The sequence below is a fragment of the Acytostelium subglobosum genome, assembly GCF_000787575.1.
Source record: "Acytostelium subglobosum LB1 DNA, scaffold: scaffold38, whole genome shotgun sequence".
Taxonomy (NCBI): domain Eukaryota; phylum Evosea; class Eumycetozoa; order Acytosteliales; family Acytosteliaceae; genus Acytostelium; species Acytostelium subglobosum.
This window is the reverse complement of record NW_012236495.1, coordinates 69,644-87,209: the sequence shown is the minus strand read 5'-3', so window position 1 is coordinate 87,209 and position 17,566 is coordinate 69,644. Positions and strand designations below refer to the sequence as shown.

Here is a 17,566-nt window from a genome sequence, read left to right as displayed (position 1 = left end):
CACACTCTGAGTTCAGTTCTGTGAGTCATCATTCTAAACCTAACCAATCAATCAACCAAAGGTAAAGGCATCAATAATACATATATATATATATTTAGTATAGCAAACAATCAAATACTATGATAATGGCATCTTCATCAACATCAACAATGAGAGTGATGACCTTTAACATCAGGTATGATACTCCAAAGGATGGTATCAATGAATGGAAGTACAGGATGCCGCAGGTAATCGATATGATGAAGAAGTATAATCGTATGTGTGTCTAAATGATTATCATGATTATGATGTTGTTGATTGACCAACAATCAATCAATCAATCCAGCTATTATATTCGGACTGCAGGAATGCCTTCATAGTCAACTTGTCCAGATCAAGTCTGCATTGAACAATGAATATGATCATATTGGTTGTGGACGTGATGATGGCAAGCAACTTGGAGAGTACTCCCCAATATTCTACAAGAGATCAGAGTTAGAGGTATGTTCGATTGGTTGATTGATTGATACATTGAATATGACATATTCATTGAATGGTTGATATAGATGGTACATAATGGACAGTTCTGGATATCAAAGGATAGTTATACTCCTGGATCAAAGAGTTGGGAGACTGTATGTCCGAGAGTTGCTACATGGGGCAGGTTCAAGTGTACCAAGTCTGGCCGTGAGTTCTACTTTATCAACACTCACTTGGATCATATCTCTGAGGAGGCCAGGACTGAAGGTTGCATGATGATCAAGAGTTTTATCTCCTACTTGGATCACAATATCCCAGTGGTGTTTGTTGGAGGTATGTCTACATGTTTGATTGATGGCTAATCACATTCACTGACTCACTCAATCATTGGATCAGACTTCAATGCCTATGAGGAGACCAAGCCTGTAAAGACCTTATTGGGATCACAGAAAGATATCGATGGACATCAATACCTTGGATATCTTAAGATTCCTGTGGCACCTGGCTATTCATTGCAACAATTATACAATGCATCGGAGATCACACAATCAAAGACTGGTCCAAAGAGTATGTAATCCATCAAGGATTCATTCATTGATTCCACTTGCCATCACTGACCGACTGACACATCATTCAATGAATCAAACAGAGACATTCACTGGATTCAACTTGGAGTTTGAATTCACTATTGACTACATCTTTGTCAACAAGGGCTTTGGTGTATCCTCGTTCCAGGTAGTGGATGAGTCACTGAAAGATTATGACTTCAAGAGACCACTTTACTCTGACCATCTGCCAGTCATTGGTGATCTGCTATTCAAGTAGAATAGGACATCCCATTGATTGCAACAATCAATCAAACTCATATGGAAAGCTGGCGAATAAATCAATCAATCCAAAGTCATTCAATATTACATACATACTATACTAAGGTTTGTTATTGGTTGGCACTTGTACTTGTGGATGATGGCATACCAAGTCTGGCACCTCCTATCTTGAACCTCTCGCCACGCTCCATACCTCCTGTCCTGCTGTTGTTGGTTCCAGTTCCGCCAGCACTGGGATTAGTCTGATTGAAAGATAATGATTGTGTCGTAGTCTTCATTGATGTTGTGGTGTCGGACGAAGATGAAGCAGTTCCACCACCTCCAGCAGTCGCCTGCAATACAGCATTGATCAATGTAGCAATGGCATGAAGTTTGAAGTTGTTGGCAATCTCCAATGGTGTGCCACGCTTTGATCGGATATGTGCCTGTGCGCCATGTTGTAGTAGTGTGGATACGATGCTTGCGCGACCTGCTGTCACGGCGTAGTGTAACGCCGTCTCACCTCCATTGGTGATGGCATTGACATTGGCACCATTCTGAATGAGGAACAATACGACATCGTCGACGCCGCGGAAGCATGCAGAGTGTAGTGGAGTCTCGCCGTGCCGGCTGCCAGTGTTGATGTCCAGGCCCTTGTCCAACAGTGTTTGGACGACTTGCTTGCGGCTGTCGGTTAGAGTGTGGCGCACCATGTAGTGTAGAATGGATGCGCCATCGCGGTTCTTTAGCGATACACTTATGTTGGGGACGGAGAGCAACAACATGCACACGTCTGCGTTACCAGAGTGCGCGGCAGAGTGTAGTGGCGTCCATCCATTGACATCTGTGAAGTTAATCGATGCTGATCCATTGTCCGCCAGGATGGTCTTTATGTCCTCCAGCCTCTCCTCAGTCACGGCGAGATGAAGTTCAGACTTTTGATCGCCGTTCAATGGCTTGACTGGTCCTTGTAAGGGGGTCTTGCCCGTTGGGTCAGCACCGTCCATGGCCGAAACAAACATACTGGAACTGTTCCATAGCTCTACCACAGTCTTGAGCTCATTCTCAATGCGAGCGAATGTGTTCATCACCAATCCACTTATAGGAACGATGTGTAAACTGCGCTCACTCGTCGTCGCATCCTCCAAGTGTATCATCTCTCGAAGATACTCGAGGTCGGACAGCAAGTCATCGATACTTGATGCCAACTGCTCATCTATCTGTTGTTGCTGTCTTCGATCTTTCAGTCGCTCTGAGGCCACCTGGACCGTGACGTTGGATAGTGGCAGTCCAAGCATCTCGCTCAACACAATATGACTCTTCTTGATGAACGTGTTGATTACAGGTTGTATCTCTTGTCGCAACTCCTTGATCAGCAACACTGGTGAGGCGCACTTATTGGACGTTGATTGATCAACGGTTGTAGTTGATGAAGATGGACTCGGGGCTGCAGCGGCAGCATCCTTGATAGGGGAACTGCCATTTGACCTTGGAGATAATGAGTGTGGTTCAATCATTGGTGAGCTACTGCCTGATTGATTGCTGTTGATATGTTCACTAATGACATTGGAGAGGGTAGAACTACGCGTGCTAGGTGTGGAGTTGGCGCTACTACTATCGAAGTCCATCGTGTCGATGGCATTTCCATTCAACTTTGAATCCAGTATTCGTTTGATTAGGGCCAGGTTCTTGATCACATCCTTCATGTTGTTTGGAGGCTGTTCGATATAGTTCTCGGGTATGGCGCCAAAGTTGTAACCACGCTCCTGTAGGAACGCGTTGGTCTTGGTCTCAATCAGCTTAAGCCACCACTCGGTGATCTGGTTCTTGATGGTGCCATTGAGAATGTCACGCTTCTCCAACTTGATCTTGTCAAAGAGCAGCTCGCATTCGCACAGCAGCTGTCGGAGCTTGTTTCGCGCCAGCGTCAGATGATGTTGGCCACGGATGTCCACAATGATGCTCTCATACTTGGGCATGAAGAACAGGCGGTGGTCTGTGTCGGCAAAGAACTTGTCGATGCGCTCCTTCATGCCGAGCTCGAGCGCGCGGAATGTCGGGTGGTCGGCCAAATCCCACATCTGTTTGAACGTCGACTCGATGGCTCGCAGACGCTCCAGGTCCAGGAGCGACGGAGCCGCGCACTCGCCAATAAAGAATGACATGTCCACGCCGCTCTCTGACAGGTAGTTGATCGTGTGCAGCTTGCTCTCTTCGATGATCTGCGCGTAGAAACGCTCGAGTGGTGACTGTACAATCTTGTCTACATTGCGATGCTCGCGGATACATTCGATCGTCGACTTGTTGAGTAACAACACATCCTCGATTCCCACGACCAGGAACTCTGTCTCCTCGGCGTTCAGCCATACATTTATCGTGTGTGATGTGCGGTCCCCGTTGAATCTGGCAAACAGAGCCTTGGGCTGGAACGCGCGTCTGTCCAAGTACTCCTGCATCGTGACAATGTTGCTCTGGCTGGATTGTCGCGCCAAGCTAAAGCTGTTCCTGTGAGTGGTACCATTGCCTCCCACACCAGAACTACTACTCGCACCATTGTTGGTGTTGCCTACAGCGTTGTTGTTGATGTTATGTACACTATTTACACTTGGTGATTGACCTGATGCGATGGCAGCGGCCTTGTGCCCACTGAAGCTCTTCCTGTCCTCTGGGAAGCGCACAATTACTATGTCTCCACGCTTTATCTTGTCGACCCCGCGTAAGATTGAAGCGTAGCGGCGCACGGCTTTGGACAACTGGATATTATCAGAGATTGCTGACCAGTTGATAATGTTGACGAGAAGTTGCTCGCGTGTCGTTGATATGTTGGACGAGAGCTGCTGCCCCAGATCATTGGCCAATGGGTTGATGGCGTTGATCGAGTCAAAGTCCTTGGCCAGCTTGAAAAGGAGGTCCTCATGAGGCATCAGACCAACAAAACAGTTGTCACAGTCCACAGAGTATGTGTTGAGGTATGTCAACAACTGTTCGGCCATCACTATATTGGCTCTAATCTTATCCACATTGAACTGATCTGACATGGCCACATAATACTGGCACAACAATGTTAGATGTTGTATGGCGGCACATGACAATGTTGACCTGGCACGTGTCATCCTCTCTCTAAATACACTGGCCAATGACAAGTGTTTAACAGTCATTAGTTGGTGGATGGCATTGAGGCATGGTGATACATCGTCCTTAAGTGATGGTGAGTGTTAGTTGTGATCACGGCCATATCTTGAATGATTCCATTCCAATAACACTTACGATCATCTTTAGATATTCAACCTCGCGATTGGCCTTGTCCTGGAGGTCAGCCACCACAACTCTATCCTTCTTCCTCAGTGTTCCAAAGTGTGTAGTTGTGATGCTGACTGATGTGGATGCCTTCTCTTTGATCAAACCCGCCAGGCCAGATGGACCTGTCCCTGTTGGACTAGTTGCATAAACATTTGGTGACGTGTTGTTATAGTTTGTACTATTACTACTACATTCCTGTTGTAATTGTTGTTGTAGTGACTGCTGTTGTTGTTGTTGTTTGGCAACCATTGATGGTAAACTATGTGAGTGCCTCAGGGTGCCCACTCCTGGATGATGATGATGGCTGCTTTGAATGAGTGTGGCTGCCGATGGAGGCAACTTGATCGAACAAAGATGATTGAATAGCTCGGAAACATTATTAATATAATGCTTCTCCAATTGAATCGCTTTGAACGATGTCATCGTCGCGTCGTTTATGATATTAATGAACTTAGCTAAGTTATTGTTGTTCGTCGTCGTAGTAGTTGTTGTAGTTGTGTCACATCAACTTTAGTGAGTGTGCGCGACCCAAAGCAATCACAAGATTCTGTTTGGTCGGAAACAAATACTTCAACAACAACAATATATCTTAAGATTAAAGGTTAAGATTGATCTGTGTCTGCTGATCAGATAAAGATTGATTGATTGATTTATAAATAAATAAATAAATAAATGTAAGTGTAATGGTATTACAACACGATTGTTGTGTTAATGATGTTGGAGATATATATTGGATTGGTAGAGATAATATTGATTGTTGGATGTATGTATGATGTATGATGTATGATGATGAATGACGATGTTGTACTAGTACCACTACTAGTATGTATTGTAGTGTACGTATGGTTGATAGTTCGTCAGAGGGCAACACAACATCAACAACAACAACGATCTTTCATTCATTCAATCATTCATTCATTCAGACTAGACAGACATTCAATCATGAGACATGGTCCACAAACCCCATCGTTATGATAGCCATCAATCAATCACCACAAACCACTCATCAATCACAACACACACACCCTTTGATCTAACCCAGATCGGTGGTGGGATGCAATCAATTGATGATGGGTTGGGTCTTGTCAACCAACATCACCTAAACTAACCTACAGGTAGGGAGAGGTCATTGCTGGAATCCATCCATCTATCGTCTTGTTTGTTATTACTCTTGATGCATCCACATGATTATATAAGCTTTTATTATTGACTCCATGATGATGATGATATTAAGTATTTAGATGATGGTTAGTTTGTTGCAAGATGGGACGAACGGACAGGTGGCTGCGCATGCGTGACTTGTCGGAGTAGGCCAAGTCGCTACACACACAGAGACTTGAGTGTGATGATGATGATGATGATGTTGTTGAAGTGTTGAATGTCGCAAGCAAAGGGTCCTGACAAGACACTGCACTTATAGCTCCCAGTCGATTGGGATGTAGACGTATGGATAAAACTTCTCTGAGCTCTCCTCCTCTCCCTTGGAGCTGGTGTGCTGTGCTCCCAGATACTTGAATTCGTTGTACAGTATATCTCTGAGTCTCTTGTCCTCCTTCTTGACGGGTCTCATCAGGATCGCCTGGAAGTTGATTGGAATGCCAAAGCGAAGTACAGACTCGACGAATATCCTCAACACCTTCAAATGGATCCAAGCCATGAACGACTCTGGGAAATTCAGACGGCACCATCTCATGAACGATGCCTTGTAGTTCCTCTGATCCTCAGTAAGCTTGGATCTATCTTGACTTGGCTTGTTGTCAGTCTCTGCTTTGTAGTCTCTCAAGTACCACCTAGTTTGATTTGATTGATTGTTAGTTTGATGAATGGTCCCAACATCATTGATTGATTGATTGATTGATTGGATGATGCATACTTTCTCTCGGAGCACCTCTGCTTGAAGTTCTCATAAAATCGTTTAAATACACATACTGAATAGAGGACATACTCGTTGTCAGCCTCTATCCTCCTGTTGTTGGTTGGCGGTTATGATGATAATGTTAGTGATCAGTGCCAGTCAGTCGGCCACTCATGTGATTAAACATACTTGGCAGATCTGAAGAGAACGTATTTGAAGTTCTCATCGGCGACCTTCTCATCGAAGCACTCATAGTGAGTCAGGAAGTCGTTCTCATTGTTAAGTGGAACGACGATAAAGGCGGTGGTCAAGTATTCGGTTTGAACGTTCATCTCTGGTGCTACAACGTTTGTCAATGTCTTAACCTGGAGGTTGCCCCTGTAATATGTGTGTATGTCATCCCATTCATTCATTGGTGTTAGCTAGCTAATCTTGATGACGTGCGTCTCATCTCCACTTACATCAACTTCTTCTCCTCAGCCTGAAGAGCAGAGTTCAAAGTGTTGAACTCTCCAGTCTTGGTCTTGAGGTCCTCATCCAACTTGGTCACTGTCTGTTTGGAGTTGATGGCATCACGTGCCATTGGTTAGGTTAGGTATATATTCCATGATCCAGAGACTCTGGATGTGACAGGTCAAACATACATTGAATATCTTGTCGACGATCTCTTGCAGCGATGACTTGGGGTTGTACTTGGCATCGTCCCACTTGAACTGGTTGAGGTACTGTGGAATGGTGTGACCATTGATCGAGATGGACTTCTCCTTGGTTGGCTTGGCACCAGAGAGATCCGACAACTGCTTGCTGATTCTCTTTGAAGTCAACTCTACAAAAGCATCAATCTTTTGCAACTCATCATTGAGTGTGATCAAAGAGTTAAGTGTTCCTACTCTGAGTGCTGGAATCTAATACAACATCAACAACAAGGTGTTAGTGTGTTGTTCCTGATCGATCATCCTGCTTCTCATCGACATCGCTCGCTCATTCATTCTCGTCTTCCACCTGTGCTGATCGCGATCATACATTGAACTTGATGTTCACAGAGAGGTTGGCCTCCTTGGCAGTCTTGGTGTTGACAATGTCAAAGACATCACCGACCGATCTGTTTGGTGCTGAGATCAACCACGACACTTGACTTTCAGAAGACATCCTTGTTGATGATATATGTAATATATAATATGTAATAAAATAGATAATAATAATAAGTGGAGATGATGGATGATGAAGACTGACTGTGAGTTGAGTGATTTCTAAAGTCGACGAATGAATGAGGATCTTTGTTGAGTGTCAGTCTGGGTAGTGTGTGTGAGTGGGGATGAGAGCTCTCCTTTCACCCACACACACCTCATTCTTCCTTCTCTATCTCTGCTGAAAAACAGTATCAAGCATTAAAAATAAACAATTTGATTTTATTTTTTTCATTATTGTGATATTTCAAATCAAAAGTTGAGTGTGACCCAGGGCTGGGTAGACATTCATTTTGTCACACATGTCATTCGTTCACTCACTGGTCATCAGTTGACACTTCAATCAACCAAATCATATGATCAGAATGTAGTGTTCACTCAAGATTGATTGAATGTGATTGAATAAGAATATAAGTTTATTTGATAGTATTAATACAATCCTTGGACACATGACTTAGACGTCATTGTGGTTGCACCATGACCAGCTGATGGCACCTGCACAGTCTACGAGATATCCAAAGTTGACGGTACCATTTGGACTGATGGATTGAGCCCACGATTGAACGGGGAACTTGGTGGTGGCAGAGTAGGACAGAGCACCCCATACGGCTACTGGTGCCTTACTGGCGGTGATCTCGGTCAGCGATACGGTCTGTGTCGACAAGTTAATGAGTTGGCAATCAAATGTTGAGAATGTCTTTTCACCATCATTCCATGTTGCGGTCTTGGTCTGGGTCAGGTCGAATGGGAAGGAATCAAGGTTGGCTCCAAAGGTGACATGTGCTGCACAAAGTACAACAAGGGTGGAAATAATAATAAGTTTGATATTCATTGTTAGTTTGATTGTTTGATTGATTGATTGATATTGTTTGATTGATATTGATTGATTTGATGATGGATTTAGAATGAATTCATTGCCTTTAAATAGGTATGGATTGAGTACCAGTTGGATATAAAGGGATAATGTTTAAATGTCTGATTGTAAAGTCAATCGACGGAATCATATACAACAGGAATATGTAAGGATTACACAACCAATCAGAGTTGACGTTGGTAGGGTAAGGTAGTCCGGGGTAGGGCATCAGGAGTTAATTTGAGGCGACTGTAATACGTTTAATTAATTCTCGTTGTACAACGAACTCAATTGGAATAAGGTATATTGGCATTTATGAGGCGAGGCCAGGATATATGATGTTGTTTCAAAGTATTAAGCGGCCTCTTGGTATCTCTATCTCTTTCGCCCACCACTCTCTATCCATTTCAACGTGTGTTTTATTATTTGTGTTGTTGGTGTTGTTGAGTTGTGTTGTACATGTGAGCGAGAAGCACACCACAGGTGTCATCTGAATTGAACAACCACAATGAATGTCAATCAATCAAACACTTGTTGGGGGTATACAATGACATGTATCAATGAGTGATAGTATGTGGAGATAGAGATAGAGATAGAGATAGAGGATAGAGATAGAGGTGGAGAAATAGGTAATGAGGAACTAATGTTCTGAATTGGACTAAATGAATCTGATGAAAATATCTAAAAGTTCAGATATTTTGTAAGATGATGGATGACCTTTGATTCGAATGAGCTGTGCTCTCTCGACTACTTGTTACTTTGATCTGAAGTAGTAGACCTGTTCAAACATATATACATATAAACAAACATAAATAATACAATGGAAGTCAGTTTAAGATATAATCTAGATGATATAATCAAGATTGTTCTTAGTCCTTATAGATTGAACTTGAGAAATCCATTCGGGTAAGCAATATAGTTATACAAACTTTGTTTGATTGACTGAGGTTTAACCAAACAAACATTATTAGTACTGCTCATTCATTGACAACAGTTAGAAACAATGCACTTATAACAATCACTGTTAATGGTGTCTTTGGATATGGTGAATGTGGAGTCCCTCCAAAGAAGCCTCTCTGTTACTTTGCAGATTACAATGACATAGTAGATTATTGTCAAACATACTTTGAAGAACTAAAGTTGTTTGGCAATGTTACAACCAACATACCAGATATAGCTTCAACAACAACTACAACTTTATACGATCCATTCTCCAAACTACCATCACACTACTTCCAATCAGTTCGATCTGAAACAACAACCACAACAATCAATCAAAGTCCATTCATATACCTCTTGGAAAGATTGGACAAATGTAGCAAGAATACCAAGGACTACTCATTCGCTGCCAGGTCATGCATCGAAACAGCCATACTTGATTGTTGGTCCAAACATCTCAAAATGCCAGTGTGTGATCAATCACATGACATTGATCAAACTTGAATACTAACTTTATCATGTAGTTATACAAACTAGTGTCATCATCAGTGGAGTGCAAGGAACTACCATTCTATTATACTGTATCATTGTGCCCAACAATGGAACAGATAATTGATTGTTTGGAATTTGGTCTAAAGTATACGAGATATATTAAGATCAAGTTGGACTCTGACTTTGATCGTGGAGTATTGATTGTAAAGACAATATTGGAACTTTGTCAATCAATCAACAAACCAATTACAAAGATATCAATCGATGCCAATTCATCATGGACACCGGAGATTGCCCTCAAGTATCTTCCATATCTCTCAACACTCACCAACATTATATCAATGATTGAGCAACCATTCCCGGTTGAGACAACCAAGGGTAATCAATCAATCAAAGACGATCCAGTTATTCAACAATGGGTCCACATCAAGGAGGAGTACCACAGGCATGGTCTAGTCATATTCGCAGATGAATCAGTTTGCAACGCAGATGACATTGATAACTTAATTGTAAGTGATCGAATTGATTGAATGATTGATTGAGTGACATGGTATTAATTAATATGTTTAGGATATTGCACATGGAGTGAACATCAAGTTGGAGAAGACTGGAGGTGTTAGGGAGGCGTTGATAGCAATTACAAAGGCTAGGGATCTTGGTATGAAGGTTTGGATTGGTTCAATGGTCGGATCATCTTTGAATAGTAATGCAGCGGCACATCTATTGGCAATACTATCAGATTATGGAGGTGACCTTGATGGTGGTCTATTAGTGGATGATCAATCACAACTATTCACAGGTGGATTCTCAATAGTTGAGGATGGACTCGTCCAGATGAGTAACACTCACTATGGTGTTGGTGTTGTAGTCAAGTAGTTGGGTTGTTGCCCATAATCAATAAATGATTTAAAGTCATCTGTTAATCCAGATTCCCTCATTATGCCCATCTTTGAAGTTACTGAGGTCCACTCAATCATTTGACTCCACAACACACTCACTCTCTCATTCATTCGTTTGATCAAACAAATACACAGATTCATGAGAGATAATGATGGATAGTATACCGACACTATCTTTGTCACTTAACTCGTTGGTCGAGTCAATGAGGACAGTGTCAACTATTGATGCCAATTTAACAGAGTCAATCACTAGCTTAATGAATGATCTGAATACCCAGGTTAACACAACAGAAGATGACTCAACAAGTATGTCTAATAGATGCCACCATTGTGACGTGGATACTAACAATGTCACACTGCTCCAGATGATCAACTAATAGAGACTATTGATAATAATGTATCACATATTCAATCGATGATGCATCAGTATGGTCTCAAGACGATAATGAGCAAGCTGATAAAGAAGAGGAAGCCAGTTGGGAAGGGCAAACAACAACAAAAGAATGATATACTAAAGGAAGCAATAGGGTATGGTCTCACTTACCCAGCATGTCTAACTGACACTCATTATCACTGACACTCATACTGACACTCAATCAATCAAACATTGGTAGCGACTTGATAAAGTTGTCATCGATGCTTATAATGTTGTCATTGCGCGAGCAACAGACTGCAGATTATGACAAGTGTGAGGCTACTGTATTGTGGATTGGACTGTCGACTCAGCAACAATCACTGGAGTGTGGAGGTCGTCTCAAGATGATCATCAAGCTCAACACTGCTGAGGCATTCCAATTCATAGTGTCCAACAGTCACTTGATGAACATACCTCCATCACACTTTAGAATAGTCATTGACAAAGAGGTTGACTATGAGGCATGCTATGTATGTTCATCATGACAAACAACGACTGATTCATTGATCGATCACTCACTCATTCCTCATCATATAGAACTTCTTTGAGTGGATCAAAGAGAAGAACTGGTCGTGTCCAGTGTGTATAATATGCAAGGATGCATTCGACTATGTAGACTTGTTGAGTAGGGTCAACTTCCCATTGTTGTTGGCCACTGTACCACCTGTCTATCAATACTTTGTCTCATCGATGGTCTATAGGCCAAAGGTCCGAGCAATGTCATTCAGCACGACATTCTCCAATACCAATACAACATCACCAACACAGCAACATCAGCAGACGACAGATGATGCAGCAGACAACAATGAGGATGATGACGACACTGATGAGGATTCAACGCAACACAAACAGGTTTATCGCGATCATGATATCAATGGCACCTTTATCACATCGACCACTTCAAACTCCAAACCTGCTTCTTCAGTAGGTCGTTCAAGTGCAGACAGGGTAAGCAACAGTAGCGGAAGCAGGAGCAACAGCGATAACAATGACAATGACATTGGTGCGCCATCAATCAATCGATCAAGCAATCGATCAATACTTCGCAACATGGGTACGACTCCTTCCCCTCATCGTCAGAACGTGTCACCGACAAACAAGACGAATCAAGACGTGGACACACCCAGTCGCGTGCGACCCTCATCAACGTCACCATCACCAACACAAAAGTTGGGCAGGAGCTCTGCGGGAGATGGACTCAACAATGACCCTGCACTCAATCGAATCTCACCTCAAATGACATTCCTCTCGCTTACTGCCCCGCTATCCATCACAACTGGACGCGTCATGTCGGCTCATGTACATCTTCGCGACGCACTGGACAACCCAGTTCAAACAACAACCACCTCTAGTCACAGTGGCTACGGACCAGTCTCATCGCATCCCATTCAGATCTACCTGGAAGGCCCGCAACCCGTTCCCGGTCCACATCCTGCATATATCTATGTTGTGGGGCCGGGTATACTTGGCGTGTCATTCTTCCCAACGCACAATGGTGCCTATTATCTCCATGCAGAGATTGAGTCAACAGCCATCAAGAACAGTCCTTGTGTATTCAACTCATCGTCGACGTCAGGTGGCCAGGCGGCGACTGTCACCAACAATGATTCAAAGCAGAAGAAGCGCAAGCAACGAGCACCATCATCAAAGCAGAATACAGACTCACAAGATGATCTGTTGGACCTATTCAACCACGAGAAGAAGCAGAGGAGCTCAACAACATCTCCATCAACATCCTCTGAGAATGTACAACATCATCAAGCAAAGCAATATGACAATGACATTGACAATGGTAATGGCAATGATAATGATGGTGGCAATGACAATGACAATGACAAACAAATGGAGATACCTGATAAAGATGTTGAGGAGCATCAGCATCATGAGCAGCAACATCATGGTCATCATAGTCATCATCATCACCATCATACAGAGGAGGAACAAACATTCGAAGGCGACAACAACAGCAACAACGATAACAACAACAATGACAACATGGAGACATCAACAGTCAGCCCTACACCCGCCACACTTATTGTGGAATCAAATTCATATGAACAAACACCAGCTACATTGCCAGCTGATGAATATACATCAGCTGTTGCCAATTCAAATAGTGATGGCCAAGAGCACAATGATGGACATCACTACCATCATCATCATCATCACCATCATGATGAACTGATACATGATGATCAACATCAGCAACATCAACAACACCATCATCACCATCACCATCATCATATCGAACAAGGTGATGAGCATCATCATGTTCACCAACAAGACGACCAACATCAACAACAACAACATCACAGCCACGAACACATGGAGCAACATAATGATGAGCATCATACACATATCGAGGCAACACCAGATGAACTGATGCCAACACTGCCAATTGATGATAGTGAGGTTCATTATGAAGTTGATCCAACACTGCCGAGCGAATATAGTGAACATCATCAGCATCTAGACGAACAACAACAACATGAACACGAAAATGTCGATCAAGAGCAACACCATCATCATGAATCTGAGGAGGCCACACAAATAATTCCTAGTGACGACCAACAAGTCCAAGACTCGTTGGAAGAACAAAGTGCAACTCCACCCACACTCCTTGTTGATGGAAGCATGTAACATTAGGGTACCTTCATTATTATTTGTATAAAGTAAAGTAATAAACAGGACTTTTGATGGACATCCAATATTGAGATCCACTCAATCCCATCAATCCAAGAGTTGACCACCTCCATCCAACTTGGCGCGAAACGTTGCAAGTCACTTTTGAACTTGAACTCTCTGACTCATCCCCCACCTGAACACACACACACAACTCTGAGCTCAATGTTAACATTCACTCATTCGTCTCAGCATTCATTCATTCATTAATCAAACATAGATAATACATATATATATATACAACAATAAGAAATGGTTCTGACAGATCAACAGAGTATGGATCATGTGTAGCTTGAAACAATGACAACACCAACAACTAATGATATGTCCTTTCAAATGAACATGTAGAGATTGGAGTTATGCTCTCTGCGATGGGTATCTTCTTCACAGTGTTTGGATTCCTGATGTTCCTTGATAGAGGTCTATTGGCCATTGGAAATGTATGATTGAATCAATGAATGAATATAGGGAACAGGATGACATGATTGCTAACACCTTACAACAACACAACGATCACAGTTACTATTCCTTGCAGGTATTGCATTGGGTCTAGGCTTTGGTAGAACTTACACATTCTTCTTCCAAAAGAAGAAGATCAAGGGAACCATTTGTTTCTTCTTGGGCATTCTCCTGGTCATCATGGGCAGGACCATCGTTGGTCTGGCCATCGAAGGATTCGGTTTCATCAATCTGTTTGGGTATGTTCATTCATTCATTGTTAGCAACAACAACAACATAACCTTTACTGACTCTAATCAAACTATAAAGTGATGCCTTCCCAATTGTAATCGCCATTCTTAGGAAGCTGCCAATCATTGGAAGCATTCTGAATCATCCAGCAGTGAACAGGTTCCTTAACAAGACGGACGCAGGTAGTGAGCTGCCGTTCTGATCGATCGAATCGCATGTGATATATAGAGATAACAACAACAACAACAATGAGAGAGAGAATGTAACTTTTGACTAAAAGAGGGATACCCTATCGATCAATCTAGCGAGCAAGTAATACTACAATGCAACCTATTTCTTGTTGTTTTCATTGTTGTTTCCACTGATCGACTTGATTGGGCTGTCTTTGTTTGATGGCTCCACTTCATCATCCTTCTCCACCATGTATCTCTTGACAGTGTCGCCCTTCTCAGCCATGAAATCCTCGATGGTCTTTCCTCCACCATAACCTGTCCATCCTAGATGGTCGGCAATCAAATCTAGATGTATGAACGAACGATCAATTGATTAGACCTTACTTTGCCAACCAGGAGAGAGTATGATACATACGATACTTCTTACAGCCTTCGCATCGGATGATGACCACTCCCTTGTGATAGGAATGCTTGGAGAATGTCTTCTTGGATCGGAAGCCACACTCCTCGCTCGCGCCATGCGGTTGGTGCGTACATGTGAACTCTATATAATACTGAGGCTCAATTCGAACACCTTGACTATTGACTTGTTGCTCCACCTCTGTTTCGTCTTTGTTGTGAATGTCCACCTCTGCAGGTGTTGGCTCGCTTGATACCTTGACACTATGTTGTTGATCTTTCTGTTGTTCTTGCTGTTGTTGTTGTTTCTTTAAAGCCTCCACTTGATCATTGATTGATTTATGTGTTGTTGTTGAGTCGGTGCAGAAGTGTCGAGATCCAAGGCAACTGCATCGTCTCCCACTATTGAATGGTTGAGTCTGTTTCTGTTGTTGCTGTGTATATAATAGTGTCTGTCCATGTGTTGTTCTGTATATATTTGATGTTGTTGATGATGATGATGTAATATATCGAGCATGATGTTGTGATCCAGTCAATGAGACACGTGTCATGTATTCAAATGACTTTACAATCTTGTTGCCATGTTGTCTAAATGAGTTGTTGAGAAGTGATGACAGTATCATGATTGTATATATGTCTATATCTATAAGTATGTATCTCTGTGAATGAATGAATGAGTACATCTGGAGTTATTACGATGAACGCTCAAAAGTCGACTGAAGTGTGGAAGTGCGGAAGTCCAATGAAATTCATTGCTTGCATTCGTCATGCTTTGCTGTGTCAAACACAGTTTATTACACGCACGCATGCGTATAGAAAGAAGTATTAGTATTAGTACTAGTAGGTGCGAGGTTATTACAATCCCTTGTTATAGATGTACTCTTGGATGGGCTGACCATCCCTGTCTTTCAGACCGCGGAACTCTGGTTCGAGGTCGCCAGCATCAATGGTGGACTCTTGAGGGAACATGGCAATGGCCGCGGGCAAAGAACTGTTGAAGATGGCGGCAATAACAGCGAGATTGATGGGCATCTTGACCTTGGGGTATCGTTGGACGAATGAGAGCTTCTCGACAAAGCTCATCACAATGTTTGGCAAGATCAATGCCGGGAATGATGTGACAGCGCGAGAGAATGCCACCTTATACACCGCCAGCTTTCCAGCCACCTTGCTCTTTCCATGAACGTCTCCATATTTATCCTTGACATCAATGCCATCCCTTGATTGAGTGAGAGCGAGTGATTGAGTGTGAGTGGATGACGTGACGAAGGATAAGATTGACGAATGCGTGCATCACTTACTTCATCTCATTTCCTCTCATGACCAACACGTTGGCAACACCAGCAGAGGTGACAGCGGTGAATGGTACCAGGGTCTTTAGACCACTGTGAATGGCTGCATTGGGTATTTTCAGCTTGTTGACAACATGTCCAAGACCAACGGCCAACGAACATGATATAGCCACGGCAGTGGAGTAGGCGGCTGAAGTTGGAGCGATGGGGATGTGTAAGTGTTTGATGCATACTTGGGATGGATGGATGGACGAGCTGATACATACTCAATACCTGCTGATTGGACATTGTGTTGCTTGCATTCCTATTTGAATGATTGAGTGCTATGTTGTATGATTGATTGATCCATTGCCAGAAGATCGTTGTTCCAACCTAATGAATGATTGATTGAGTGATTGAGTGACCGATGTTGTTAGCCATTGATGTAATGTAAGTGATCGTCACATAACTTACTGATGCATTGGGAAGGATGAGACCAGCACAAATAACAACATTGATCGGTAGGAATGAGCACATTCTGAATGGGAGGGGTATCGATTTACCAGTGTCTGGATGTATAGTTGCATCCATGACTGTTGTTGTTGTTGTTGAGTGATTGCGTGACATAGAGTCAGTGATCAATTGATTGAATGAATGAATGATGACGAGTGCATACCTTTCTTTGCCCTCCAGAGTGCCTCACCGTTGGAGACAGGATCAATCTTTCCTTGTTTGAATCGATCGATCAGGTCAACAGAACTCTGCAACTCTGCATCTGTAATGAACATCGACCTTGAGTGTTGGGGGGATGGAATGGTCAACTCACTGAACATCGATTGACTGATCACTGTGTATCCACACAGAGCAGGATCAAGCTTACCTTGGATCAGTGACATCCCTGAAGTTTTGGAACCTTCCCCAAAAGGTCTTGTTGTCATACTTTCCAGAGTCTAGAGAGACAATAGATGCAACAGATGGGTTAGAGTTGTGTTGTCTTTAGTTGTTGAATGGTTGATAGATTGATACTTACGTCCATCGAATAATGGCAGTGAAGTTGATGATGACATGTTCTATTGTTTGTAGTTTACAACTATCAGAGTTTGAATTGGAAATTGATCGAGTGAAGTGAGGTCCTCTGTGAAAGGG

General features: G+C 42.7%; 9 protein-coding genes across 9 annotated transcripts; 4 read left to right on the top strand and 5 right to left on the bottom strand.

The window, feature by feature from the left end:
• Positions 1-119: 119 nt before the first annotated feature.
• On the top strand, positions 120-1,281 carry SAMD00019534_121010 (hypothetical protein; the record flags this gene model as incomplete). Its single annotated transcript, XM_012892656.1, has 5 exons — positions 120-255; positions 326-480; positions 546-792; positions 856-1,026; positions 1,109-1,281. Coding segments are annotated over 5 exons (882 nt in total), but the record flags the coding sequence as incomplete, so codon positions are not given.
• A 115-nt stretch (positions 1,282-1,396) lies between these two features.
• Positions 1,397-4,814, bottom strand: SAMD00019534_121000 (hypothetical protein; the record flags this gene model as incomplete). The annotated part of the gene is made up of 2 exons (XM_012892655.1): positions 1,397-4,462; positions 4,533-4,814. The coding sequence occupies 2 exons, from the start codon at positions 4,812-4,814 to the stop codon at positions 1,397-1,399; spliced, it is 3,348 nt and encodes a 1,115-aa protein (XP_012748109.1).
• Positions 4,815-5,979: 1,165 nt separating this feature from the next.
• SAMD00019534_120990 (hypothetical protein) lies at positions 5,980-7,569 on the bottom strand (the record flags this gene model as incomplete). Its single annotated transcript, XM_012892654.1, has 6 exons — positions 5,980-6,355; positions 6,439-6,531; positions 6,610-6,798; positions 6,882-6,973; positions 7,065-7,325; positions 7,444-7,569. The coding sequence occupies 6 exons, from the start codon at positions 7,567-7,569 to the stop codon at positions 5,980-5,982; spliced, it is 1,137 nt and encodes a 378-aa protein (XP_012748108.1).
• Positions 7,570-8,061: 492 nt separating this feature from the next.
• Positions 8,062-8,439, bottom strand: SAMD00019534_120980 (hypothetical protein; the record flags this gene model as incomplete). The annotated part of the gene is made up of 1 exon (XM_012892653.1): positions 8,062-8,439. One exon carries the CDS (start codon positions 8,437-8,439, stop codon positions 8,062-8,064), a length of 378 nt encoding a protein of 125 aa, XP_012748107.1.
• Positions 8,440-9,316: 877 nt separating this feature from the next.
• SAMD00019534_120970 (hypothetical protein) lies at positions 9,317-10,764 on the top strand (the record flags this gene model as incomplete). Its single annotated transcript, XM_012892652.1, has 4 exons — positions 9,317-9,366; positions 9,432-9,867; positions 9,924-10,400; positions 10,462-10,764. Coding segments are annotated over 4 exons (1,266 nt in total), but the record flags the coding sequence as incomplete, so codon positions are not given.
• A 444-nt stretch (positions 10,765-11,208) lies between these two features.
• On the top strand, positions 11,209-13,845 carry SAMD00019534_120960 (hypothetical protein; the record flags this gene model as incomplete). The annotated part of the gene is made up of 3 exons (XM_012892651.1): positions 11,209-11,318; positions 11,405-11,675; positions 11,743-13,845. The coding sequence occupies 3 exons, from the start codon at positions 11,209-11,211 to the stop codon at positions 13,843-13,845; spliced, it is 2,484 nt and encodes an 827-aa protein (XP_012748105.1).
• A 365-nt stretch (positions 13,846-14,210) lies between these two features.
• On the top strand, positions 14,211-14,779 carry SAMD00019534_120950 (hypothetical protein; the record flags this gene model as incomplete). The annotated part of the gene is made up of 3 exons (XM_012892650.1): positions 14,211-14,327; positions 14,407-14,585; positions 14,656-14,779. Coding segments are annotated over 3 exons (420 nt in total), but the record flags the coding sequence as incomplete, so codon positions are not given.
• A 128-nt stretch (positions 14,780-14,907) lies between these two features.
• Positions 14,908-15,772, bottom strand: SAMD00019534_120940 (hypothetical protein; the record flags this gene model as incomplete). Its single annotated transcript, XM_012892649.1, has 2 exons — positions 14,908-15,095; positions 15,166-15,772. 2 exons carry the CDS (start codon positions 15,770-15,772, stop codon positions 14,908-14,910), a joined length of 795 nt encoding a protein of 264 aa, XP_012748103.1.
• Positions 15,773-16,004: 232 nt separating this feature from the next.
• Positions 16,005-17,487, bottom strand: SAMD00019534_120930 (hypothetical protein; the record flags this gene model as incomplete). The annotated part of the gene is made up of 7 exons (XM_012892648.1): positions 16,005-16,368; positions 16,451-16,631; positions 16,708-16,813; positions 16,895-17,013; positions 17,097-17,212; positions 17,301-17,370; positions 17,451-17,487. The coding sequence occupies 7 exons, from the start codon at positions 17,485-17,487 to the stop codon at positions 16,005-16,007; spliced, it is 993 nt and encodes a 330-aa protein (XP_012748102.1).
• Between the last annotated feature and the right edge of the window lie 79 nt (positions 17,488-17,566).